The sequence below is a fragment of the Cladosporium halotolerans genome (assembly GCF_011745625.1).
Source record: "Cladosporium halotolerans strain TM138-S3 chromosome Unknown Sca40, whole genome shotgun sequence".
NCBI lineage: Eukaryota > Fungi > Ascomycota > Dothideomycetes > Cladosporiales > Cladosporiaceae > Cladosporium > Cladosporium halotolerans.
Genome location: NW_027191491.1, coordinates 107,724 through 133,456, shown reverse-complemented (window position 1 = coordinate 133,456; position 25,733 = coordinate 107,724). Strand labels below are relative to the sequence as shown.

General features: G+C 55.0%; 8 protein-coding genes across 8 annotated transcripts; 5 read left to right on the top strand and 3 right to left on the bottom strand.

Moving 5' to 3' along the window:
• Nucleotides 1–330: 330 nt before the first annotated feature.
• Nucleotides 331–4,473, top strand: WHR41_08487 (uncharacterized protein; the record flags this gene model as incomplete). Its single annotated transcript, XM_069377091.1, has 1 exon — nucleotides 331–4,473. One exon carries the CDS (start codon nucleotides 331–333, stop codon nucleotides 4,471–4,473), a length of 4,143 nt encoding a protein of 1,380 aa, XP_069226149.1.
• Nucleotides 4,474–5,461: 988 nt separating this feature from the next.
• Nucleotides 5,462–7,808, top strand: WHR41_08486 (uncharacterized protein; the record flags this gene model as incomplete). The annotated part of the gene is made up of 3 exons (XM_069377090.1): nucleotides 5,462–5,491; nucleotides 5,543–6,110; nucleotides 6,163–7,808. 3 exons carry the CDS (start codon nucleotides 5,462–5,464, stop codon nucleotides 7,806–7,808), a joined length of 2,244 nt encoding a protein of 747 aa, XP_069226148.1.
• Nucleotides 7,809–7,915: 107 nt separating this feature from the next.
• On the bottom strand, nucleotides 7,916–9,323 carry RAB11A (Ras-related protein Rab-11A). The gene is made up of 3 exons (XM_069377089.1): nucleotides 9,060–9,323; nucleotides 8,486–8,969; nucleotides 7,916–8,414 (listed from the first exon to the last, which is right to left on the bottom strand). Exons 1-3 carry the CDS (start codon nucleotides 9,078–9,080, stop codon nucleotides 8,281–8,283), a joined length of 639 nt encoding a protein of 212 aa, XP_069226151.1. The 5' UTR covers nucleotides 9,081–9,323; the 3' UTR covers nucleotides 7,916–8,280.
• A 110-nt stretch (nucleotides 9,324–9,433) lies between these two features.
• On the top strand, nucleotides 9,434–11,039 carry WHR41_08484 (uncharacterized protein; the record flags this gene model as incomplete). Its single annotated transcript, XM_069377088.1, has 2 exons — nucleotides 9,434–9,814; nucleotides 9,872–11,039. Exons 1-2 carry the CDS (start codon nucleotides 9,621–9,623, stop codon nucleotides 11,037–11,039), a joined length of 1,362 nt encoding a protein of 453 aa, XP_069226150.1. The 5' UTR covers nucleotides 9,434–9,620.
• A 1,179-nt stretch (nucleotides 11,040–12,218) lies between these two features.
• On the bottom strand, nucleotides 12,219–16,192 carry WHR41_08483 (uncharacterized protein; the record flags this gene model as incomplete). The annotated part of the gene is made up of 4 exons (XM_069377087.1): nucleotides 12,219–14,775; nucleotides 15,041–15,477; nucleotides 15,589–15,615; nucleotides 15,935–16,192. The coding sequence occupies 4 exons, from the start codon at nucleotides 16,190–16,192 to the stop codon at nucleotides 12,219–12,221; spliced, it is 3,279 nt and encodes a 1,092-aa protein (XP_069226145.1).
• Nucleotides 16,193–18,417: 2,225 nt separating this feature from the next.
• WHR41_08482 (uncharacterized protein) lies at nucleotides 18,418–22,187 on the top strand (the record flags this gene model as incomplete). The annotated part of the gene is made up of 2 exons (XM_069377086.1): nucleotides 18,418–18,557; nucleotides 18,612–22,187. The coding sequence occupies exons 1-2, from the start codon at nucleotides 18,498–18,500 to the stop codon at nucleotides 22,185–22,187; spliced, it is 3,636 nt and encodes a 1,211-aa protein (XP_069226144.1). The 5' UTR covers nucleotides 18,418–18,497.
• Nucleotides 22,188–22,389: 202 nt separating this feature from the next.
• On the bottom strand, nucleotides 22,390–23,145 carry WHR41_08481 (uncharacterized protein; the record flags this gene model as incomplete). Its single annotated transcript, XM_069377085.1, has 1 exon — nucleotides 22,390–23,145. The coding sequence occupies one exon, from the start codon at nucleotides 23,143–23,145 to the stop codon at nucleotides 22,390–22,392; it is 756 nt and encodes a 251-aa protein (XP_069226147.1).
• Nucleotides 23,146–23,925: 780 nt separating this feature from the next.
• Nucleotides 23,926–25,473, top strand: WHR41_08480 (uncharacterized protein; the record flags this gene model as incomplete). The annotated part of the gene is made up of 1 exon (XM_069377084.1): nucleotides 23,926–25,473. One exon carries the CDS (start codon nucleotides 23,926–23,928, stop codon nucleotides 25,471–25,473), a length of 1,548 nt encoding a protein of 515 aa, XP_069226146.1.
• Between the last annotated feature and the right edge of the window lie 260 nt (nucleotides 25,474–25,733).

Here is a 25,733-nt window from a genome sequence, read left to right as displayed (position 1 = left end):
GGTTATATCTACGATGGACAGCACTGGTATTTTACTAGTAGCCCTACCAAACGGTGTGAGCTTGAAGTGATGTTAAGATTCCATGTTGCAGGCTCTAGAACTCTCGCCAGATGGCTCCCCGTCGCGCGTGCCCCGCGAAGCACTTCACGCGACTTGACGTCGCGACTTCAACTTCGCGAATTGTGCATTCACATGCGCGACACCCAAGTCCCTCGCACATTCTGTACCTTTGGCTTAGCGATTGTTTCTTCGCTGTGCTGGATCACAGCAATCCCAAATTTACCTCGCGACATCGCAGCATGACCGCCAACCATCAACGCATGAACCGAAATGGCACAAGAGATCATCGATCTCATATCCGACAGTGAGGACGAAGCCTCGACACAAAAGGCAGCTACCTCGACGCTACAAGCATTCGGCCCAAGGAAAGAGAAGAACTCGTCGGGTCATGCTCGACCTACGTTTCAGAACCATGGAGTAATTCAAACGCCTCACGCACATCCGCCGACCAACGACGCCCGTTTGTATAACACCTTGCCGCCGACTGCGACTGGGGCATTCCGACATCCGTCTCAGAATGAGTCCATATCAGACATTCTGCGACAGAATGCACAGAACGCTTCGGGTATGAATTCGCTGCTTGCGACGCAGCACCAGCGCTATGCTAGCCCAAATGCCTTCGACAATTACGTGAACGCCAGGGCCATCCCTGCACCGCTTGACAGCTACCGAGCGAGCACGAATAGGGTCCAACAGCCTAGAAGTCAGAACACAGATATTGTAGGAAATGCGCAACGTGTGAGGAAATTTGTACAGTATTATCAGAAAGAGACAGCACGAAAGGGAGGTTCTCGGCCGACACGGGGTCATGGCTCAACCGCGGATACAAAAGATGGGCCGCCGGCAGCAAATACAGTATGGGATTCTCGCAAACCTTTGGCACCAGCGACTGCAGCATCGTCGTCGTCGAAAGCCACGGCTGTTGGTCCTACGGTTCCGCCGAAGAGGAAGCCTTCCTCGCCTGTACCTAATGCTACTCAGCCAGTAGCTAAACGTTCAAAGGACACCGGGTATAAGGATACTGAGATTTTTGAGGGTGTGCGACAGGCGCGTCGCGTTTCCGCAGCTGCTGTGTCGCCGATACCAGATCCTGCCGCCGTACAACCACCTCTGCAGGACACATTCATCGCAAGCGAGCAGGTCGTCTATGCACCAACTAGAGTGACTGAACGGAACGTAATCGCGCCGTTGGGAGGACTTTCGTCCACGTCCATGCTCAACAGCAGCAATGGTGCCTCCAAGGGCGTCAGGCAGTCACGCGAAAGCTTGGACTTGACTGCTAAACCATACCAAGCTCCAGTTGAATCGCAGCAAACGGCTTCGCGCAGCTCTGCGATCCGCAAGAGCATCGAGGCCAAGCAAAAGCTCGACATGAGTACGGAAGCTGCAGCGCAAAAGCACCCTCCAAGCTCAAGAGAGAGCAGCGAGGATTGTCCGGATGTGATACCTGCTAAAGTGACCACAAAACAGCCTTCTCTCGCATCTGTATTTACAGAAAAACCGACTCCTACAAGTAGTATTCCAATACCTACTCACGAGGATACACCAGCTCCGCTTGCACCCAAAGAGCCAGTGTATCAAGATTCTCGACCTGCCGTCCCCGCTGCGACTAATACATCTACACCGAAAGTCTGCGAACCGCAAAGCAGTAACCCTGGTGGCGGCTTCGGTACGCGGTATAGTGCAGAAGAAGACCAGCGGCTCATAATGCTGAAAGAGCAGAATGGAATCACATGGGACCAAATGCCCAGGTATTTCAGTGGGAGAACCCGAGGCTCTTTGCAAGTACGCTACTCAGGACTGAAAAACAGAAAGCCTGTGGCATCGAGGGCAAGATATCGGGATTCGCCAGATGACCAAGTGTCAAGCCACGCAACAACCTCGGAGGTCCCGAATCACACAATGCGAGCACGCCGACAGGCGAGAACGGCTTCCAGGAACGACGGCTTCGTATCTTGGGCTGATATCAAATCCAAGAAATGGGATGGAGAGGCTAGCGAGGATGATTCCTATGTCCCTGTGGCACGCAAAGCTGGACCCGTTCAATCTCCGGCCAACACTCCAGATGTCACCCATCCCTCATCCATCAGGCGACTCCTACGCTGTCGAGAATTGGGTAGCCATGGTGGCCGTGCCTGGTCTTCTTCTTCCAGGATGACAATATCCGACGAACTGCAAAACCACGTCTTCGATTCCATTGGTCCGAGGCGATATTTTCATGGTGCCTCGCGAGATGTGACTTGTGTTGCATGGGCAAAAGACGGCAATCGATTTGCTGCTGGGGCAATTGCGATCGATGACGATCGGAGCATGCAGTATAACAGGCCAAACAACCTGTTGCTAGGCAATGTCGACAAGAACAGCCTGCAAGAGCTACCGGAGCATCACGTCCAGCGTCCGGCTGTCACGGATCCACGAAACGTGAATTCTCTCCACGCAATGCAAGAGACCCAAGACCCTAGACTCTTCAAGACTGTAGCAGCTCTTGGCTTCTCTGAGGATGGAAACACCCTTTATACTGGTGGCAGCGATGGCGTTGTACGCATGTACGACTCCTCGAACGGGCGTCGTCTTCATACTCATCGGCAGAATGCCGAAGTCGCATTACTGACTACCAATAGAAACGGTCTTCTGGCGGCAGGGTGCCATCTCTCAAACGACAGTAGTATATCGGTGCTACGCTGTTCTGACGATCGCTTCTCCGCCGTATGCGATATTGGGCCAGGCCGCGCGGATGTCCAGTCATCGCTACCCATTTTCCCCTCCGCCCTCAAATGGGGCTCCGGCTCCTATGGTCACTTGCTGCTCGCTGGCTTTGCGAGTGACTCTTTCGAAGAAGACCGAGTCACCGCAGGCGAGGTCTGCTTGTGGGATTCCACAGCTGAGAAGAAGATGCCTCTCCCCACTGCGAGAAATGTCTTCGATGTCGCTTGGAATCCATCCCCGAGTTCTGGGTCGACTTTGTTCGCAGTCGCAGGTACCAACGCGAATAAACGCATCCGCAGTACAATACAATGTTTTGCACCGAACCAGGGACGCGCCTCCCGTGTCTTGCAGTGGGATTGCCCTGCATTCGACATCAACGATGTACTCTATTGTCCTCATGACGATAATTTGATCGCCGCAGGAGCAACCGATGGGAAAGTCTACCTTTGGGACAAGCGATACGCGAACCGCAATCAGTCACCGTTACACGTATTCTCCCATGGTCAGACGAAGAACGTTCTCGACCACGACCGAGATCTGGAGCTTGCTGATACTGGCGTACGCTTTCTGTCTTGGTCTGCTACCGGCAATCGTCTATACTCTGGCTCTTCAGACGGCACTTTGAAAATTTGGAATCCTTACAAGACCACAGAAGATGCACTTGTCAAAGACGTGGCAACGTTCAACTCGGCCATCATGTCAGGTGCTTTCAGCCCGGACTACCGCGACTTGCTCATTGGGGAAGACCAGGGGCAGCTCAATCTCCTCGGCATTGACAGAGAAGGTCGCTCAGTGAGGGCTGCCAAGAAGTTCGATCTCTATCCGGCCCCGGTCCCCCCGAAAACTGAAGACAAGCTCGCGACTGCGCGTGAGCTTGTAAAGACTGGCCAGATCGAGCTCAAGCCTATGGGAATTCTGCCCGTGAAGCAAGCAGCTCAAGGGCCTCGCTACAGCGGTCCGTTCATGAACCCGCCGGACGGCTACATCGCCCAGCTCGAGCGGCAGAAACAGATCGATCTCGCGGATTTGGTACAGTTCAACTCGATGCTTCCCCTTATGGACAATCTCGATCACCAAAATGCAAAGAAGGCGGCTGAAGCGCGCGTCGACGTCGTGCAAGGTGCGCTCCAAAAGGCTCGAAAGAACCAAGCAGAGTATCAACCTCTCGAAGCCAAAGCGTCAGTCCAGCAAAAACAGTTCCGCGACGACCGCCACGCGTGGAAAAAGAACATGCTCGCCAACGCGACTCAGCGCTGCAGGCTCGATTGCAACTACCTCCCTCCAGCTGGGGACGACGACGGCGAGGCACCCGACGACCGTCGCTCAGAGCAGCGCATTCCCGGGCGCCTTCGAGCTCACCACCAACCTCTCGACGTAGCCGACATGACCAATGCGGAGATTGCCGAGGCGGGCCTGACTAGCAAATGCTCCGCTTGTACGGGCCCTGCTGCGCCGTCGAAACGAGGCCTTCCTGCCTGTGAGAGGTGCGCGCTGGCGCGGGCGGGTCTCATGCTAGGTGCGAGAAGTGCGCGGCGCCGATTCGTCCGAACCTCGATGGCAATGAGCGGCAGCGGGGCGTCTGCGAGCGCTGTGACTTTCACTGCTTCCGCTGCGGTCGAGCGGCCGTTGTCTCAAGCCAAGGCAGCGATATCACGTGCAAGTCATGTGGCGTGCAGTGGGAGGCGGGCGTGCTGGGCTACGAAGTGAAGCGGATCAATGAGGCAAGCAACAAGCGTGTGAGGGCTTATGGCGATCGGGAAGTGATGGAGAGTCTGGAGGACCGCATGTCGAGACTTCTTGGTGAGGATGAAATTGAGAGGCTTGCGGGCGGTTGGAAGGTGGCGCTTGTTGATGGCGCTTCAGCTTTGTAAGTCTGTATAATCCAACGAAAGCATATCGTTGTCCTGTCACTACTATCATGATAGTCTTTCAGTGTCGTGTCTTATGGCTCGCTCCATCAGCGTGATGGATGTTCGCTTGCACATGTGATACAGGTGAGGCGCTTGCATGTCACGAGACGAATCACCTATTTCGCTCACCGCGACCTTCTCATCCTTGTGAAGGCTTCTCCAAGACCCAAAGTCTTGCTTTGTATTTTGCTTTGGCTTCCATCAACACTACACTTGTCAGGGTATGCTCGACTATACAAGGGCTTACAGTTACCTTGACCATCTGGTTGCCAGCACTGGCACTGTACACAAGAAGCTCTACCAGAGTTTCAGGGAGCTTTGAGAGGACGTTTCACTCGAGGAATTCTCCCTACTTCCTTCGCCCAGCATGCCGCCAAAAAGCGAAGCAAAAAAACGCAAGCATCCAGGCGATGGTGCTCCGAGCACCGCGAAGCGGCCTGCGACGTCCGGGATTGACGACGACTTTCTGAATGACCTTCCCAGCGACGATACGGAAGTAGGCTTTCCAACGCGGCCTGCTTTCGACCCAAAAGTCTACAAGTTGCTCTTAGAATGTGTTGATTTAGTGAAACGGACACGAAACGAGTTATCCAAGCATACGAACGCCAGTAAGGACTTGGAGAACATGTTGTCGAAGGCCTACGCCTTACAAAAGCTGCCCGTCCCAAAAAGGTTGATGGTGGCACTGGTTGGCGCAACTGGCGACGGTGAGGAATGGACTAGTGTGCTCTTAAGTTGTGATAATTTGCTAACTCTAGGAAGGGAAAAGCTCTCTCATCAATAGAATGACTGATGAACCAGGTCTGGCAAAGGAGGTAACGTGTTTCTACGAAATTGTTGATGAACATTACACTGACAAACAAAAGCTGTCCGCAGGGGAAAGTTGTACGAGCGTGCCTACCCTCTACTCGCACAAGCTGCAGTGGCAGACGCAGAAGTATGCTGCGAAAATTCGATACTTCCCGATATCGAAGTGTCGTACGCTGCTAGAAGAGCTGATTCGACAATACAACGTTTTCAACTTCGAGTTCGAAGAGGCGTGGGACAACAATATGCGTAATCGATACGCTCAACAGGCCAACACTGCCATGCAAACATTCCGGACTTTGTTCTGCAATCAACCTTCATTTGAATCCCAAGGCGCGGCAGAAAGGCAGCTGGCTTGGAGCTATCAGAGCAACCGCCAAAGGGACTTGCTTGATATGATGACCGAGTCGTGCGATAAAGCCCTCGGAGCTCACGATCAGGAAGACGATGCTGGTTACACGAACTTTGAATTCGAATCTCTTCGTGATCTGCGGTCCGCTCTAGATCCTCTTACTTCGCCGAACCACTCCTATGAGGATCCCTCATTATGGCCGTTGGTCGATCATGTCCACGTCGGCGTTTCAACGACTCGTGTCTCGCGTTACATCACAGTCGTAGACCTCCCAGGTATGACAAGACGCATGACCTCAAATATGTTCTATCGCTAATCAGTTCGCAGGCATTACCGACACTAACAAGTTGAGAGTCGAAGCGACGCATGGCTGGATCCGCAATTGCCAGGCGCTTTGGTATGTCGCAGCTGTGGATCGCATTTGTACCGATGAAAACCTCGAGAGCACCATCAGCGACTATGCAGAGCGCTTCCATAACAAACTCGCCATCATTGCTACCAAGATAGACATAGGGGTCACAGATGAACTTGCGGAAGACATGGAGACAAAGGGCCAGAGTGTTGGCGACTATTGGGAGATCAAAGACCTCGTTGCTAGTCTGCAAGTCGGATTGGACAATAACAGGCGTATGCGCAGAACCGCGGACCCATCGACAAAACTCAGGCTCTACACAGAAGGAGACGAGCTCGCGGATAAGATTGACAGGGAGGATCTGCGCGCCTGCGCATTCCTGATCGATGCTCGCAATCATCACATTACCCAACGCCTGAAGGACGAAAAGAGGCAATACATGCCCCAAGGAGCAGAGCTTAGAATTGTCTGCGTCTCTAATCACCAGTATTCTGAGTTCAAAAGCTCTGAAACGCAAGGTCAGCGACTTGGTGACATCAAAGACACCGGAATCCCAGAGCTGCGGCTTTACGCCCTCTCTCTCGCATCTCCCGGGGTCTGGGAAACCTACGAAGAGCATCTCTTATTCAAGATCAAAGTTTTCTTCAGCGGTGTGCATAGCTGGGCGCAAGGCTATTCTATCAAGCGTCATTCTGGCCTGATTGCCACTATCCAAAAGACCAACGACCTTTGGCCAGAACTCATCGATAATGGGCTCTCCGATGTAAACAAGGCTTTCGGCTCGGGCATTATCCAGGCCATGCGCAACGCACACGGCGATTCACAGAACGGTATGATGGAATGGTACTACACTATCACCCGTGAGCCGTGGTGGCACAACAGCTTTCTCGCATTCTTCCGCAACGGTGGCCAGCATCGGACTTGCGCCATTGGAAATGAATCCTGGAATGAGCGGTTCATCGAAAGACAAACCAAGAACATAATAACGTGGGAGTGGGATGTGAAGATCCCGTCTCCGCAGCAGTTCTGCGATGCCCCGGTCAAGAAACTCATTGCAGCGATCGAAGACTTACCTGACCAACTCAATCGACTGCCAGGCTCAATCACCCTGCCCATTGGAGCTTTCGATGGTGTTCTGTCTGCGTATGTTGTTGGCATCGAAGCAGCTCACCGCAGGTGCAAAGCAGAGTACCAACAATCGCTCGCCAACGTGAAGCTTGATGTAACGCTTGATCAGTGCACAGGACATTTTGCCCAGTCAATGCAACCATGCTATGATGTTAGCAAGCAGGACAGAGGCAAAGGTGTCTGCAAACGCCTTGCAGCTAATCTACTCAAACACCTCACAACCAACGATCCACTTGGGCAAGCGACGGAGAAGCTTTCCGAGGCTCTTGAAGCAACCGCTGAGAGACACGCTTTTTTTCTTCGTGATGAGGTGGACCGGATGCTTTGCGAAATCACTCGCCAATTCGAAGTCGTGTGGAAACGTGGAACTGAGTCGCTCCAGGAGAAGAAGGCTCGCCAGGACATTGGCGAGTTTCTCGCGGGCGTGATGCCTAGTGTCAATCGAATTGAAGGCAAACTCGCAAGGATTAAGCAGCGATACTCTGGTCCTTGAAGATATGCTGTTGGCCGTGACTCAAGATCATCAGAGGCGCCAACGAGCGCGAGAAAGCTACCAGCTGATAGAGCTGCGTCGGTATGCTACGCAAGGCAGATGAATGATTCGAGAGAGCATTTGAACAGACCGAGATCAAGTATTTTGAACACTAAAACACCATCTTCTCGACGTGATCAATGACATTCGCAGCATGCTATCGTAAAGTAGTAAAAAAGTTCAATAGTCAAGAGATTACCGCAGTTCCGCAGACATGCCGCCGTCTACCACGGCACAACGCCAGACGCCGTCGCGGCAACCCTGTGTAATCACTCGATCCCCGTCGGCTAAGCCCGGACTGTTTTGGCATTACTTCGTGAAATCGGGGCAGCAATGCCTGTACGCCCGGCTCGCCTGCGCAAACAGCTCCTCTAACTCCCGCGTTCGCATTGGTTTCATATGCTGTGAAGAACGTCTCCCTGAAGTTGTGGGTTCAGCAGCACTGGCCCTTCTTGCTTGCATCGCCAGGCGGGTTGCTCGGGCCGAGGGGAACTGATGTGCCGGGGCCGGGAGCGCTGCTCGCTTCGCCCTGATCGAGGGCCTTCGAGGAAACGATGCGGTAGATCTCTGTTGCGTTGTCAGTGCGCTGCTCTTCGAAGCTCTTCCAGCGAGCTCTTATCCATCAATGTCCCACTTACCAGTAAGTTCGTTCTGGAATGCCAGCTCGACATTGCTTGCGTCCAAGGCCGAAGTCTCAATGAAGCTGAGTCCGTTCTGGCTAGCGAACTCCTTGGCCTCCTCTGTGGGCACGGCGCGAAGGTGCCTCAAATCGCTCTTGTTTCCCACCAGCATGATGACGATGTTCGTGTCGGCATGGTCGCGAAGCTCTTTCAACCAGCGGGTGACGTTCTCATAGGTCTGGTGCTTGGAGATATCGTAAACGAGGAGGGCGCCGACTGCGCCGCGGTAGTAGGCGCTGGTGATGGCGCGATAGCGCTCCTGGCCCGCGGTATCCCAAATCTGAGCCTTGATCGTCTTGTTGTCGACCTGGATGCTGCGAGTGGCGAACTCGACGCCGATCGTGGACTTGCTGTCGAGGTTGAACTCGTTACGGGTGAAGCGCGAGAGCAGGTTGGATTTACCAACGCCGGAGTCTCCAATCAGGACCACCTTGAAGAGGAACTAGGGACAGCTGTTAGTGCTGCGTCATAAATGTGCTGCAAGACAGCAGCGATGAATAGCGCAAGAGTGCGGGAGGATATGCGTGCATACATCGTATTCGTCGTTGGCCATGGTCGCGGTGTTGTGTTGGGGAGGGGGTTCGTGGCAGAGCGGTGGAGGGGTTACGCAACGGCGGACAGATTAGCTGTTCGCAGAGCGGGCGCAGTATCCTGGAGCTGCGGATGCGGATCGGTGGACAAGTTTTGAGCAAGCGGTCTTGCGCGGGGTGGTACTGGACAGTAAAGGGCGGAATAGGGATAGCGGGAGTGGATGTTTGTGCTGGTGCCTCGCCAGCCTAAGACGGTGGAGTGTTCTTTGACCCTCTCACCCCGGACTCTCGACCGCGTCGCAAGCCCCCGACCGCCAAGCTGCGCACGTGACATCTATACCTGTCGCCGCGCTTCTCGATGCTAAAGTCAACCTCATCTCAACATGCGCGTGCCGACACTTCTGCCATGGGCTGAAAGTGCGACTCAGTAGGGCAGCATATGCTGTACCCTCCAGAACCATCGAACAAGGACAATCAGATCTAGCCTCCACCATAAAAACGCCCTCACGGCTTGTCAAATCAAATCAAACGAAGGCCGCCATTGAGCGAGTAGCATCGTCAACATGGCTGATTCCGAGAACGAGTACTCAGACGACGAGATCGTCACCGGCAAAGGCAGAGCTGCTGCTTCAAAGCCAAAGCGCGCCCACGCGAGATGGGAAAACCTCGCCACTAAGACGCACGATTTGGGGGATGCGGCAGACGGTAATATCGAAGGCGTGCTAGGAGGAATCGAGGAAGCCAACAAGCGAAGAAGGTGAGAACTGCGGCTGCTTCTTGTTTCCCGTGTCGGTGCTAATATAATCTGTAACAGGCTGCTGAAAGATACCACACCTTTACAGCGCGGCATCATTCGACACACCCTTCTCGTCCTTGATCTATCCATCGCCATGAACGAAAAGGACTTGCGTCCCACACGCTACCTCCTAACCATAACCAATGCCGTCAACTTCATCAGAGAATACTTCGAGCAAAATCCCATATCTCAGCTCGGCATCCTAGGAATGCGCGAGGGAATCGCCACACGCGTCAGCGACATGAGCGGCAATCCAAACGATCATATTACAGCTGTCAGGAACCTGCGCAGCCTAGAGCCCAAAGGCAACCCATCCCTCCAGAACGCTCTCGAAATGGCTCGAGCAGCCCTCTACCACACCCCATCCCACGGCACACGCGAGGTCGTCATCATCCTCGGCGCCCTCCTCACCAGCGACCCTGGAGACATCCACGACACCATCAAAGCCTGCATCAAAGACCGCGTGCGCGTCAGCATCATCGGCCTCGCAGCCCAAATGCACATCTGCGCCGAAATCTGCCGCAAGACAAACGCCGGCGACGAAAGCTGCTACAACGTCGCCGTCGACGAAGTGCACTACCGCGAGCTCCTCATGGGCATCACCACGCCACCCGTCATGCGCGCGACAGACACAGAAATGCAAAAGCGCAACCAAGCCGCCCTGCTAATGATGGGCTTCCCCTCGCGCGTGACAGAAGACAAAGCCACGCTCTGCGCCTGCCACGGCCAGCTCACGCGCGGCGGCTACCTGTGCTCGCGCTGCCGCGCCAAAGTCTGCAACCTGCCCGCGACCTGCCCGACCCGCGACCTCACCCTCATCCTCTCCACGCACCTCGCCCGCTCCTACCACCACCTCTTCCCGCTCCGCAACTGGGTCGAAGTATCGTGGCAGCGCGCGCGCGAGCAGAACTCGACGCAGTGCTTCGGCTGCCTGGCGCCGTTCCCGCCGGCGCACGAGGGCGCGGACGGCAGTTTGCCGAAGCGCGCCGAGGGCGCCAGCGAGTCGAGCCGGTACGAGTGCGAGACGTGCCAGAACCACTTCTGCATCGACTGCGATGTGTTTTGCCACGAGGTCGTGCACAATTGCCCCGGGTGCCAGAGCAGCGCGCATCTGCCCGGGGTGGAAGTCGAGGAGGCGAATGGGAACGGGCATGTGGACGGCGAAGCCATGGAGACGGGGGCATAGAGTGCCGCCGTCGGGGCTGGAATGGGAACTGGCCTGGATGAATGAGGTTTGGTATAGCTTGTGGTAGGAGAGATTTCAACGCCCTGCTACAAAGCTCTCGAGAATGGGCAAAAGAGTCTCGAAAATCGCGGACGCATGTGATGTTCAAGCCACACGATGAAGCTTTTTTTCGCGAGCACTTGAGAGTATTAAGGAACAGCACAGGGTTTGGTGGCGAAGCCTTTTATTTCGTTATCTTACAACACAAAAGAGAATCAAAAGCACAATTTCCAAATGAAAAGCCCCTCCCCGCCAATCGCCCATCCGATATGGTCACAGGCCTTCACGTAAAGACCAGACTTCCGGAGATGCTGATGCGGGACATCAAGCGCCAGCCGCCTTGAACCGCAACGGTACAGGAATGAGATTGGCGAGAGGTGTTTCAAGGGGGTAAGAAATCCAGGCCAAGTTTCCAAAAATTCATCAACTCGTTTTTGTCGTTTCGTGTCCAAAATGAGGGTGGTGATTTGAGGTTAAAGCAGGGTCTCTTGTCTCCAAAGAGGCCGTGCGGTAGGCGAGAGCGCACCGCGTGACTTGGCTTTTGTGTTGCCTTGCCATTTCCGCTGATGCTTCTCTGACAGATCGTCGTCACTCGAGCGATGCTTCAGCGTGATAGGCGGCTTGCGAGATCGTATTTGGAATCCTCGAGACGAAGATGGGTGGCTCGCGCCAGAAGTATGCTGCCTTGTAGGATATGCTTGCTCTTGATAATTCATACTGCGAAGTGAAAGCAATCGGGTGCGGGACGATCCAAGGAAGGAACAGTGTCGGGAAGGTGTTAACTGCTGTGCTGAACGGAACGTGAACGCCAAGAGTGAACAGGAAAGAGAAAAGTCGCATGTCGTTAGCAATCTTGTACAAGACTGCCGCCCTGCCAGTGCATACTGCAGAGGATTTTGCGCCGGGGATGGATGCATGCTGAATGGTGGTACAGGCCTGACCTCTTGAGCCCTAATGAGCGTGAAAGGTTGAGGATGTTGGGGACGAGCCCATTTGGTACGCCGGGTGCAAATGCTGATGTTGTGCGCTTTCATATCGCGCGTAGTCGTTGATGGCCGTAAATTTTTGGTCGTAGCTCATGATCTCCGTGGAGAGCGTTGTACTGTTACAATTGAGCGAGATGGCGCAGTTTGAGTGCGCTTAGTAGAAGCGGTAAGGGTTGTCGTGTCCATTGACGCGTCCGGTCTTTGCTGCCTCGGTATTGAGCTTGGCACGGAAGCCCTTACCATGCATGGGATCGAAAGCGACCGGGTACTGAAAGCCTTCTGGGACGTTGCCGTTGAGGACGGCAGCGGTCTGGGCGTTAAGGACGCTGGCGCTCTGAGCGTCGAGCTTGTCACCAAGGTTGCCGCTCATACGCTGCGGCTTGGGGGAGGCGATGTCGGTGTTACTTCCCTGGTTGGTCTGGCCGCGCTGCCCAAAGGCCTGAGGCGTGGGGCCGACAAAGCCTTGACGGGTGCCGCGCGCGTTCTGCATGTTGCCGAAAGGCGAAGCAAAGGGCTGCTGATTGGCGCTGTTCTCATCAGGCGTGACAATACCCGAAGTGAAGCCAGACAGGCGGCCGTCAAACTCCTGGATCTTCGATTGCAGGCGGCGACCGTAAGGAGTGTGGCGAATGGTCGGCAAGATCGGACGCAGGTTGGCGGCAAGGACAGCTTTCTGGTCATCGTCGGCGTAGTCGAAGGCGGTCTGGACCACGTAATTGGCAAAGGAATCGCGGAGCAGCTTCTCGAGCTCCTGTGCAGGAGTGATCTCCTGAATCAACGCCCGACGAGACTCGTCGCCAGCAACGCGAATGCACTTCTCGATCACGTTCGAGCTGAACTTCTGCTTGGACAGCTGGACAACGATGCCCTTAAAGTGCTTGCACAGAGGCTCGATAAACCTCTGATCATTGAGGTCGAGAATGTACTGCACAACATAGTTGCCGAAGGGATCCTGTACGAGGTGGAAAGCGTGGTCGCTGATCTGGCGAACGAGTTCGGTCTTCTGCGCGCCGGACGCGTGGTCAACGCAACGCTGCAAGACGCAGCAGCCGTGACGGTGGGTGCCAACAGGGACACAGTGGACGCCCACAGCGTCAAAGATGAACTGAGCATCAGCCGAGCTCAAATGATTGAGGCACTTTTGAATGACATGGTTTCCGTTGAGGTCCTGAATCAACTGGACGACATCATAGCGCATAGCGTCGATGATCATTTGGGTTTGCTGAGGAGTGGACACGTATTCGATCATCTTTTGGAGGGCGCGAGTACCGTGCTGATTGAGCGCGATCTGAGTCATGCTGCTCATGCAGTTACCAATGAGCACAGTGCGCTGCTCGTCATTGCAGTTTTCAAGCAGCTTTTGGCACAGATAGTTGCCAAAAGGATCGGTCATCAGTTTGACGATGCTCGGGTGCACTTCTTCGAAGATCATTCTGACGGTCTCTTCGTCACGCTCATCAAGCTTCCGCTGAAGGAAGCGGCAGCCATGCTGGTCGGTGCAAAGGGTGAGGATCTCTGGCTTCAGCTCGTCCAGGCTGAGGTTGTTGAACTTAGCCAGATTGTCTTCGTTGCCTTGCCTACGCTGCGGCCCACTGCCACTGAAGTGGGAATTGGGACCGCGTGCGGCCCCACTAACAGCGTGGCCCTGACCATAAGGTTGGGGGAAAGCACCGTACTGCGGCTGCTGGAAAGGTGGGAACTGAGGCTGACCAGGGAAGCCGCCGTTGATGTTCATGTTCCCGAAGCCGTTGGCGAGGCCTTGCATGCCCGGCATCCCCGGAGGCATGCCATAAGGGCTAGCACCGTAGAAGTTCGGTGGGAAGGGCGGGGGAGCCATGAGTGGACCGAAGGCGTGTGGAAATTGTTCGTTAGCGAAGCTCGGGTTGAAAGGCTGAGCGCTAGCGTGGAAGCTGGGCTGAGCTTCGTTGCCGTTGGTAGAGTGATCAGCAGGCACTGTCGCGTTCGCAGGGCTAGTGACGTCCTTCTGTGAGGTCTCGGTAGTCTTGACCTCGTGTGACACGCCGTTGGAGTGTCCGTTGCTAGTCGGAACTTCGTTCTCGTGGATGACGGAAGTGGATGGAGTGCTGGGGTGAGCAGGCTTGATGGCGCTCTTCAAAGGAGAAGTCACTCCCGTGCCGTTGATGCTCTTCAGAGTTGGAATGTCGTTGGTAGAGTACGAGCTCACGTTGCTGCCGTTTGTAACACCGCGAGGCGGTGAAGCAATGAGAGAGGGTCGTTTGGTCTCCGTGGCCAAGTTGAACTCAACTGAGCGCCGATTGTTCGCAGCTGGCTTCTCTTGATTGGCTAGGACGCTGCCAATGCCGGCGATGTTGGCGTCGTTGTTGCGGAAGGCCGATGGCGGAAGAGAGATGCGGTGACGGGTAGCCGTACCGCGGTCGGTTGGCTGCTGCTCACTGTTGGGGTGGCCTGATGCAAGATCAAGGGCGGCCGCAGGGTTCATAAATGAGCCAGAGCCGTTCTCTTCCCGTCGAATGAGCTTAGGGAAACCGTCCGCTGTGTGTTGAACTTGCAAGTAAGACCTGCCGTCAGCCGGGGAAACTTGGGTGCTCTTCGAGATTGGTCTTGCTGGTCTATCTTCGTCGTCGAAGAGGAAGCTTGTGGTGTTGACTGGGCCAAGAACGCTTGAAAGATCGGGGACGTTTGATCTCCTGCGGTCGTGGCTCATTACCGGCATAGAGTTGCGGTTAGGACTGAGGCTGGGTTAGCTTGACTTCTTAAAGCACGCTGCTGCCTTGCCGTGACAGCACATGATCATCAATAGCCCCCATGAAGGCGGCCGACGATCATGTGGCAGTGGCTACTATTGTCGATCTCACATGTTCTGCACATCAATCGGCACAATAGAACATTCAATTGCACGTGAAACCGTCAGTTGTCACGGCAGTGAGGTGCCCGGTGTGAACTTCATCGAATCCTGAACGCTGGCTGAAGTGAAGTGTAAGAGAAACAACTTACTTGGCGGCTGCGCGGTGCAGGCTTGAGTCGAAGTTGTAGAGAAAGTCATCAGCCTCCTCTTCGTCATCAGACTGTCGACGAGAGCCCGGAACAGACTGCGATGGGAGGTTGGACGAAGACGTGAAAGGCCGCGTGTATTGGAAGGGCGGCGAAGTAAGCTGGCTCGTAGCGCGAGAAGGCCTGTTCACGATACCAGGAGGCGATGTCAAGCTCGCGGAACTGTAGCGGTTCGGTTTGGAAAAGATCGAAGGAAAGGCGTCCGCGTATTCCGGAGGGGTGGTTGGCTCGCTCTGTGCGATCATTTGTGCCACCGCGTCCTCGTGGCGTCTGTGATCGTCGACCTCACGGCGGGTTTCCGGGTCGACCTCAGCGATGAATGCTTGGATTCTTCTTTGCTCGGCTAAAAGCTGTTCGTAATGACGGTATTTCTGCTCCGACTGATAGCGCTGTCAGTATACGACTATGAGTTGGCAGTGCGCGAAGGCCGTGCTCATCAAAAGATTGGAGCCTGCGGAGTGCACACTGAGCCTTCTGTTCGACGGACTTACTGGAGAGATTTTGGAAAAGGCGCCATTCTGCTCGCAAATCGTCAGCAGTCATTCGATTATTCCTCGACTCTTGAAGGATATTTTCGCTTTGACTCCCATTGCAACCCCGCCAATCACATAGTGCTTCCTCTTCCAGTCTCTCAAGGGACAAGCTTAGCAGCTCTTCTATTTTGTGAAGATCTGGCTCAGATGTCCCAAGATCTGCCAGACCGGAGCATTTCTCCGGAGAGGCGACAGGTATTTCTCAATGTGGCGCCCTTGGAGTGTTCTCTAGCAACAAAGTGCTATCTCTTTCTCTTGCAAAGCTCTATTCCTCGTTTTTCCAGCCAAGACATCAAGCACTCACCTGCATCGTATCCCCAGCGGCCATGCGGCGCTGTTGTCCTATGGGCGAAAGCGTAGGGAGCGCGTTCGTCGTAAACCTGCGCGTCAGGCCGGCTCTTGTCTCGTTGTTAGACGTGTTGGTGGTGTTCGGGCTGAGGATGCCGGCGCTGAGGCGGTTGCTGTTGCTGTTCCTGGGCGGAGACAGAGGGTTGTTCGAGAAGCCGGGGAACGCAACGTTGTCTTGCGGCGACTGCGGGCCGCGATAGGAGGAGAAGGCCATGTCGGCGGCGAGGCGAGCTTCGGCCTGGATTTTCAAGTCAGCCGCAGAGCACGCGTGCAGGTGTCCGGCCAGCGTCGCGCAGGTGGCCGTGGGCGAGCGCTGCTGGAGGCATACCCTTGCGGCGAGGTGGTTCCTCCTTCAGAAAGCCCGGCCGCGAGCCAATGGCGCGATTCCGACAGCACGGCGGGCGCGAGACGGTGCAGGCGGAGCGAGGGTACAATAAGGACAGTGGTGTCTGCTGCGAGCAACAGGACGAGGCGAAAAGACGAAGGAAGTGCGGCGGGGGGTGCTCTCCACGGCGGCGGAGCAGAGGGCACGACGTCGGTTGCGCTCACGGGCGAAGGCTCAGGCTTGGCTGGAGCTGCTGGAGAGAGGTGGACTGGCCTGGTGGACTCAGTCGGTGGACTGGCTGCCGCGGGCACGAGCTCGCGGACTGCCTCGCTCGCGAATGCTACCCACGCACCCACGCTACGGCCAACGATGGCGATGCTACGACAGAGCGCTTTAGCGCCTGGACTTACCGGCCACGCTGTTGGCTCCCACGGCCAGACGCCCACCAGTCCGCTGTCCGCAATTCGGTGGATAAGCCGGCCGGGTTGACTTGCGTGGAGTTTCCCTGCATGTCCCGTACCGCCAGGCGGTTTCACCCTTCAAGGGTCACAAAGTCTGCCCTTGCGGCAATCAGCCGTTGCGCCTATTTGCCCGCCTGCAATCCAGGCCGGCCCTGCTCGTCGCCCACGCAATTCCCGCGCCCTCGTCGGCCACATGGACAGGACGGGCGAGCGACGCCCTCTTCGCTTGCCTGACTCGATATCGCTGTCCCCGAGTAATAGATCAGATACAAGGACGACGGCCTGGCCGCGCATCCCTGCGGCCTGCACGAGTCTAGCGCCCCATGACGTGCCGAGGGGTCTCTGCTGGTTCCAGCAGAGCCGTCTGGATCCAATCTCAATCGAGATGGCTGGAGCTCTGGCAGAGCAGCCCAACGATGGGACTTTGACTCATCTCTGCCCCTCTTCACACCGTCTGATGGTCGCGGGGTCGGAGTCCAGCCGTGGCCTGCATCGCAATTAAGAGATCGCCATCTGCGCGTCGCTTACACAGTCGGAACACCGGCCACCAACGTCCTTCTAGCGGAACCTGCAGGGCGATCACGCTGCGTCTTATAACACGCCCAAGGGCCTGCGGCTAAAGCTGTGCGCTTGCCTGGCCTGCAGCCTTCTGTGCGCGAGGATTCCCGGGGCAGCAGTCCTTCGCGTCTGCATCGGCGTTACGTTAAAAGCTAATAACACGGTGAGTTCTCCAGAAGCTTCACCGCTCCTTCTTGCTTTCTGCTAAGGCGCTAGTTCGCTCTATAGCGACGCATGGAGTGGGGTCTGTCGTGGGCGCTACTCCACGCGGGAAAAGCTCGCAGTTGGAATCTCTAAAGATTGGTGGCTGGCGGCATCCTAGAGACGCATCATGGCTGCCTGCGCGAAGCCGGAAGCGTGCGTGCGTCTGTGTAAGTTACGGATTGCGAATGCGGCCTTGCGTTTTGCCAGATCCTCGGGCCAACAGTTCATGCATGGCGTAGCTACAGCACGTCCGAAGCGTGCTAAAGTCGTCTGAAACCAAACGACCTTGCTAGGGGACGGATGAAGATGACATTTACCACTTGCCAACATCAACCGTGGTTTGCGAGTCTCCACGAGACTTAAGCTACCAATTAGTGATTTTCTTCTGAGGTTATTGACGAATCAACTCCGTGGTATTGGAAAGGGGACCATAGTCTCGGCGTTCTTCACGCGAAGCAAGGCTTTGAGATGGAACGAGATTGATTCTCCTCGAGACTTCCAGCATGCGCTCGAAACAATGCATGAATTCATTCCAGTCGTGTGTGGTGAAATCTGCGTCCTGGATGGTTCGCTCAATAATTCCAAAGAGTCTCCAAGATAATGGGCACTCGAAAAGTTTTTCAAGCGCAGCGAAAGAAAAAGATTTAAGCGCAATTTGCTTTCTTGTAGCATGCTCTACAGAGAACATAATTCACGATCGCATTTCTCTTGCGTGGAAAAGTGTGTACATCAAACCCATGCGACTGTGCGTGGAGGCATCTCAATAATGGTATGGATCTGGGAAGCCTGAGGCATCTCGGCAGTCGGGAAGCACGGGAACGGAGCGCGCTTCTCAGAAATGCCGATCAAGCTTTCTTCGCGACTTTCAAGACCAGCCATCTGAAGTGAAGGTATCCATGGATTGGTGATAGGTCTATAACGCGTCGCTCGGTTCCAAAGTTTGCAAACTCAGGCTCGCCTGACTTTTCAATATGCCGCCTCGGGCAAAGAAGACCGGGCCTACAGAGGTGCCGGAAAACTCAGCCTCACAGGTAACGCGCCACAGAACAAAAATCTTATCCTGACATTCGCTCACTTCTGCATAGGATGCCTCGACGGCGGCTATCACGAAGCAAGCTGCGCCGTCAAAGCCAAGAACAAAATCTACCGGCCAGGCTGATGCAGGGCAAAAGCCATCAAGTGGCAGGCACCATGCTCAGCAGACGAAGATCCCCACCAAGAAGCGGGTGGCGGATGAGATGGACTCAGTGCTCAAGCCCTTCTACTACAACAAATCAATGACCGATCCGATTAACACTGCTCGCGACAAATGGAATCTTCTGCCCGCCTTTCTGCGCGTGAAAGGACTGGTAAAGCAGCATATTGACTCTTTCGACTACTTCACCAATGTCGAGCTCAAGAAGATCGTTCAAGCCAACTCTTTGGTGGTCAGCGATGCAAACCCGAGCAAGTACATTGAGTTCACCGATATTCGAGTCGGCCTTCCGAACCGCATCGAGGACGACATTCATGGAAATCGCGACAGCAACGTCACCCCGAACGAGTGCCGACTCCGAGACATGACATACGCCGCACCGATTTACGTCGACTACATTTATCCCAAAGCTACGGGAAAGACAATGCGCCGAGACGTCATGATTGGAAGAATGCCTATGATGTTGCGAAGTGGCAAATGTGTACTGAATGGACGATCGGAATCCGACATGGGCTTGCTGAACGAGTGTGCGGTTGACCCTGGTGGTTACTTCATCGTCCGTGGTACTGAGAAGGTCATCCTCGTTCAGGAGCAGCTGAGCAAGAACCGTGTCATCGTCGAAGAGTTCAAAGGTGTGATCCAAGCGTCTGTGACGAGTCACACATCGAACGTTAAGACAAAGACCTACGTTGTCTGCAGCAAGAAGAATCCGCAAAAGATTGACTTGCTCATGCTCAAACACAACTCTTTCAACGAGGACATCCCGGTCGCCATTGCTCTCCGAGCCATGGGCGTACAGTCGGATCATGAGATCCTCCTACTCTGCGCTGGCCAGGACTCTCAATATCAGGACGAATTCGCGCCAAATCTGGAATATGCCGCACTTTGCGGTGTGCACACCCAGGAACAAGCTTTGGAATTCATCCACTCCAAGACCAAGGGAGACAAGTTCCCTCGGTTCGGCGGTCCCCAAAAGACGCCCAAGCAGCAGGCTCTCGACAAACTCGCGCAGACTATCATTCCGCACGTTGAAGTCAAGAACCTCAACTTCAGAGCAAAGTCTCTCTATATCGCGTTCATGGCGCGACGTGTGCTTCAGGTCATGCACGACCCGAAACTCATCGACGACAGAGATTACCTCGGTAACAAGCGTCTGGAATTGGCCGGTCAAATGCTTTCGCTACTATTCGAAGATCTGTTCAAGGAGTTCACAAGGCATCTCAAGCTCAGCATGGACAAGACTCTGAAGAAGCCCAATCCTATACGCGAATTCGATCCGAACGACCACATTCGCGCTTTCGAGTTCAGAATTACCGGTGGCATGGAGCGTGCAATCTCGACCGGAAACTGGAACTTGAAGCGTTTCCGTATGGAGCGTGCTGGTGTTACTCACGTCCTCAGCCGTCTGTCTTACGTTGCTGCTCTTGGAATGATGACAAGAATTTCGTCCCAGTTTGAGAAGACGCGAAAGGTCTCTGGTCCCCGTGCTTTGCAACCTTCTCAATTTGGTATGCTTTGTACATCTGATACTCCAGAAGGTGAAGCTTGCGGTCTGGTAAAGAACCTGGCTTTGATGACACATATCACTACCTCTGATGAAGAAGACCCCATCCGTAAGATGGTTTTCACACTCGGAGCAGAAGATGTTACCAGCACATGCGGTCAAGAGATCTATGGCGAGGGAGCCTACATTATCTTTATCAACGGTACGCCTGTAGCATTGACAAGGGCGCCGAAGCAGTTCCTCCTCAGCTTCCGTCGGTTCAGGAGAATGGGTAGAATCTCGGAATTCGTTAGTGTCCACATCAACCACCACCACAATGGCGTCCACATCGCCACCGATGAAGGCCGTGTTTGCCGACCTCTCATCATTGTCGAGAAGGGCAAATCAAGAATTACCGCTCGCTTCCTTGAATCACTGCGCAAAGGAACCATGGATTTCGATGATGCTCTCTCGCGCGGTATTGTCGAGTATCTCGATGTCAACGAAGAAAACGACTGCAACATTGCCGTCTACGAAGACCAGATCAATATGCACACAACACACTTGGAAATTGAACCCTTCACAGTCTTGGGTGCTGTTGCTGGTCTGATCCCCTACCCTCACCACAACCAATCGCCTCGAAACACCTATCAATGCGCTATGGGTAAACAAGCCATTGGCGCCATCGCTTACAACCAACACACCCGCATCGACACAATCCTCTACCTCATGATCTACCCGCAAAAACCTCTGTGCAGTACCAGAACCATCGAATTGATCAGGTACGACAAGTTGCCTGCTGGACAGAATGCCACTGTCGCTGTGATGTCGTACTCGGGGTACGATATTGAGGATGCTCTAGTCATGAACAAAGCATCGTGTGACCGTGGCTTTGGGCGACGGCAAGTCTATAAGAAGGTCAGCATGCCGCTGAAATCCTACGGCAACGGTGCGTCGGACAGACTGGCGGACAAAGATCCCAACAACCCGAAACACAGAAAGATCGGCAAAGACGGTCTGGTCGAGGTTGGCGAGAAGCTCGACGCTGGCGACAGCTACATGCTCAAGGAATCACCGCAGAACCAGTTCCAGTCGATCCCGGCTTCGCAGCAAAAATGGTCACAAGCGCACATGTCTTACAAGCTGCCTGATCCGGCCTACGCTGACAAAGTCATGATCTCGACAAACGAAGGCAACCAGACTCTCGTCAAAATCCTCACGCGCCAAACTCGACGACCCGAGATCGGTGACAAGTTCTCTTCTCGTCACGGCCAGAAGGGTGTCGTTGGCACGCTTGTTGAGCAAGCAGACATGCCTTTCACTGACCTCGGCATCTGCCCTGACATCATCATGAACCCTCACGGTTTTCCCTCGCGTATGACAGTCGGAAAGATGATCGAGCTTCTGTCCGGCAAGGCTGGCGTCCTCTCCGGCGTCCAGCAATACGGCACCTGCTTTGGCGGCAGTAAAGTCGAGGACATGGGCGAACTCCTGCTGAAGCACGGATTCTCATACACCGGCAAAGACTACGTCACCTCAGGCATCACAGGAGAGCCGCTGCAGGCCTACGTCTTCTTCGGTCCTATCTACTACCAATCGCTCAAGCACATGGTCCAAGACAAGATGCACTCTCGTTCGACCGGACCCCGCGCCATCCTCACCCGCCAGCCGACGGAAGGTCGTTCGAGGCAGGGTGGTCTGCGTTTGGGAGAGATGGAGCGTGACTGTCTCATTGCCTACGGCGCATCGCAGCTGTTGCTCGAGCGTCTGATGCTGAGCTCTGACGCTCACGAGGTCGACGTTTGCGAGAAGTGCGGTCTCATGGGCTACCAGGGCTGGTGCCAGAGTTGCCAGGCCAGTGGCGGCATGGTCAAGATGACGGTGCCGTATGCGGCTAAGCTGCTGGTGCAGGAACTGATGAGTATGAACGTCAGCGCAAGGCTGAGGCTGGAAGATCAGTTCCCAAGAGAAGCTCCGTCATGAGTATGCATCGACGGAGCAGGGTGGGCTGAAATGTGTACATGGATTTCAAGCATAGCGATCGGCGTTTGTTTTGAGAGTGGCAGGTATGTTCGTATTTGGGGGATTTGGGGGAACTTGATGAATGTAAGAGAAAATGAAAGAAAATTCTTGATTACATTAATGATCACTTCCTGCCGTATCATCCGCTCAGTTCGTCTTGACTTCACTTCTTCAGGCAAGCAACAATCCCCGCGATAGCAGCAAGCGTGCCATCCGGGTTCTTAACACAAACTGTCTCCAGCCCAATCTCCTTGGCAGGATAATCATTCCCGCCGGGAAAAATCGCATCGCCGATAAACATCATCTGCTCCAGCGGAATGCCACTCGCAGCACTCAACTTCTTCAACCCATACCCCTTATCAACGCCCTCCCGCGTGATATCAATCGACGTCGCGCCGCCCATATTGATCGACAGCCCCGGCAACCGCGTCCGCAAATCCGCCTGAATCACCTTCCGCTTCGCAAAGTCCGGATCCCAGACCTCCTTCGCGTGCACAGGCGCCTGCTGGCCGAGCGCAGAGAACGTGATCTGGCTCCCGCGGTCCTCGATGCGCTCGCCCCACGTCTGCTCGGGGACGAAACCGGTCGCGGCCAGCGAGGCGTCGAAGGCGGCGATGATGTGCGCGCGCTGCTCGGGCGTGAAGAGCTCGGCGTACACGGGTTTCCACTGCCCGGCGGCGGTGTCGTGGGTGTAGAGTTTCGTGCCGGTTGTGGGCATCAGCCAGAGCTTGGAGAGGTCTGCGGTGGCGGGGAGGCGGCTGGCGACTTGTTTTTGGAATTGCGGCCAGTCGCCTCCGGAGATTACGGCGACGTGGGCGACGCTGAGGAGGGAGGCGAGCGCGGTGCCCATGGAGTCTTTGAGGGGTTGCTTGGATTCGGCGAGGGTGCCGTCTAGGTCGAAGGCGACGAGGGAGATCATGATGGCGGTTGCAATTTGATGCAGCTACTCGAGCGAATGGAGGAAAAGCCTTGTAATAACTTTCAAATGATTCGGTTGCTGGTGGAATCCAGGACGAGTGTCTGTATGGAAGGAGCCGCTGGAGTGCACACGCAGCTTAGACAGGAGCCTCTGGCCCAGACGATATTGCTAAACCGCGAGGAATAGGTCAAGAAGAAGACTTGCTCAGACTCTTGATTGAACTGTCGTTTACGAAAACACTCAATGCATCAATGCAAAGCTGACAAGTAGGCCCAATTAGCCGCAGACGAGGCTGACAGCTGCTCTCATCTCGGAATCCTGCCAGTTGGCCATACATTAAGCAGAGGCATACGCGTCAGCAAGAATGTTATCTTGCCAAGATCCAGACAAATCCAGACGAGGTGAGATCCCACATTGACGGCAACCACGCGTCTAAGACTCATTCATTTTCGCGCCACATAAAAGAGCGTAGAACGATTCACTTACATTGTGAATGCGATGGCAACAGGCGAATGGCCATCTCGCTGATTATCCACGATCGGGGTTTGAAACTAGATGCCGATTGCCGAGGCGGGCAACTTTCTCCGCCGACCGCGATGGCGACAACCACCGCAATTGTTCACTCGCGGATAATTAGACAGTCTCTTCTGCAATACCTTTCATTAGATCACTCTACAGTCTTTCGTATCTTTCGCATAGATCATCACACCCTCCCCTGCATTGTGCGCGTGATTGCCTCTCATACTTGAGTCCCCGCCACCATCATCCTATCCGTCCAAGATGGCGAAGACATTCACATACGACGAGGTCAAGCAACACAACAGTCCAGAATCATGCTGGGTCATTCTATATGGCAACGTGTGGGATGTGACTAAATTCCTTCCTGATCATCCCGGCGGTAGCAAGATCATTCTTCAGCTGGCTGGCGCAGACGCTACGGAGGAGTACGATCCCATTCACCCACCCGGAACATTGGAAGATAGCCTACCTGCGGAGGCCAGGCTCGGAAAAATTGACGAGAGCACATTGCCAAAAGAAGAGAAGTCGCCAGCACAAGATCAGGGCAGCGTGCCGAACAAGCAAGTCCAGCAGGTGGTCCAGCAACAGGATGATTGGGACCCGGACACCGTGGAGGAGTGCCTCAACCTTGATGATCTCGAGCACCTTGCAACAAAGAAGATCAACAGGAAGGCATGGGGTTACTACTACAGCGCAAGCGACAACCTCTACAGCAAGTCGTACAACGGCTCCGTGTACAATAAAATCCTCCTTCGCCCTCGCATTTTCGTCGACTGCACCCACTGCGACACCTCTACCACCCTGCTCGGCAACAAAGTCAACGTCCCATTCTACATCGCTCCGGCGGCTATGGCACGTCTAGGAAACCCTGCTGGCGAAGCAGGCATGGCCCACGCCGCGGCCAAGTTCGGCGGGATGCAGCTCATCTCTGCCAACGCCTCTCAAACACCCGAACAGATTGTCGCCAACTCACCGCCTGGCCAAGTCTTCGGCTGGCAGTTATACGTGCAGCAAGACCGCGCGAAGAGCGAAGCGATGCTCGCGCGCATCAACGCCATCCCTCAGATCAAGTTCATCTGCCTGACTCTCGACGCCCCAGTACCAGGCAAGCGCGAGCACGACGAGCGCCAGAAAAACGTCGGCTCCAACCTCCCCGTCCGCAGCTCCGTACAGTCCGGCTCTGCCTCAAGCACCTCCCCAGCGCCAGACTCCGCCTCCTCCCGCTCCGAGTCCGCCCAAGGCGGCGTCGGCAAGGCCCTCTTCGCAGGCACCGCTCCGGACCTCACCTGGCGCGACACTCTGCCCTGGCTCGCCAAGCACACCTCTCTGCCCATCATCCTCAAGGGCCTCCAGACACACGAAGATGCACACCTCGCCTCCCTCCAAACACCGCAGATCAAGGGCATCATCCTGTCAAACCACGGCGGCCGCGCGCTCGACACTGCTCCGCCCGCTCTGCACACCCTGCTCGAAATCCGCAAGTACTGCCCCGAAGTGCTCACGAAGATCGAAGTCTGGGTCGACGGCGGCATCAAGCGCGGCACGGACATCGTGAAAGCGCTGGCGCTGGGCGCGAAAGGCGTCGGTCTCGGCCGCGCGCCGCTGTTTGCGCTGGGTGCTGGTGGCGAGGCGGGCGTGGAGAGGATGTTCGAGATCTTGAAAGCGGAGACGGAGACGGCGATGAGGTTGTTGGGATGCGAGAGGATAGAGCAGCTGGGTCCGAGGCACGTGAACACGCGGGCGCTCGAGCAGGAGATCTATGATGGAGAGGCTGGGTTGGAGGGCGCTGTGCTGAGGAGCAAGCTGTAGACGAGATGGGGGTCTTTTTGAAGGAATTCGAAGACTGTTCGATCTAGCATCCTGATTTCTGTCACGCTTCTACGGTATTCTGAGAATGATACACATCTTGCATTTGAAGGCCACAGCATGCATTTGATCCGCCTCGCATGGAGGCGCTCGCTAATGTACAAAATGGCTGCCAATTTACAAATCAAAGAAAAGAGAATACGAAATCATGGATAGACGGCCCTCCAGCCCAAGAACTCCTCACCCACAAGCCATGTCGTGAG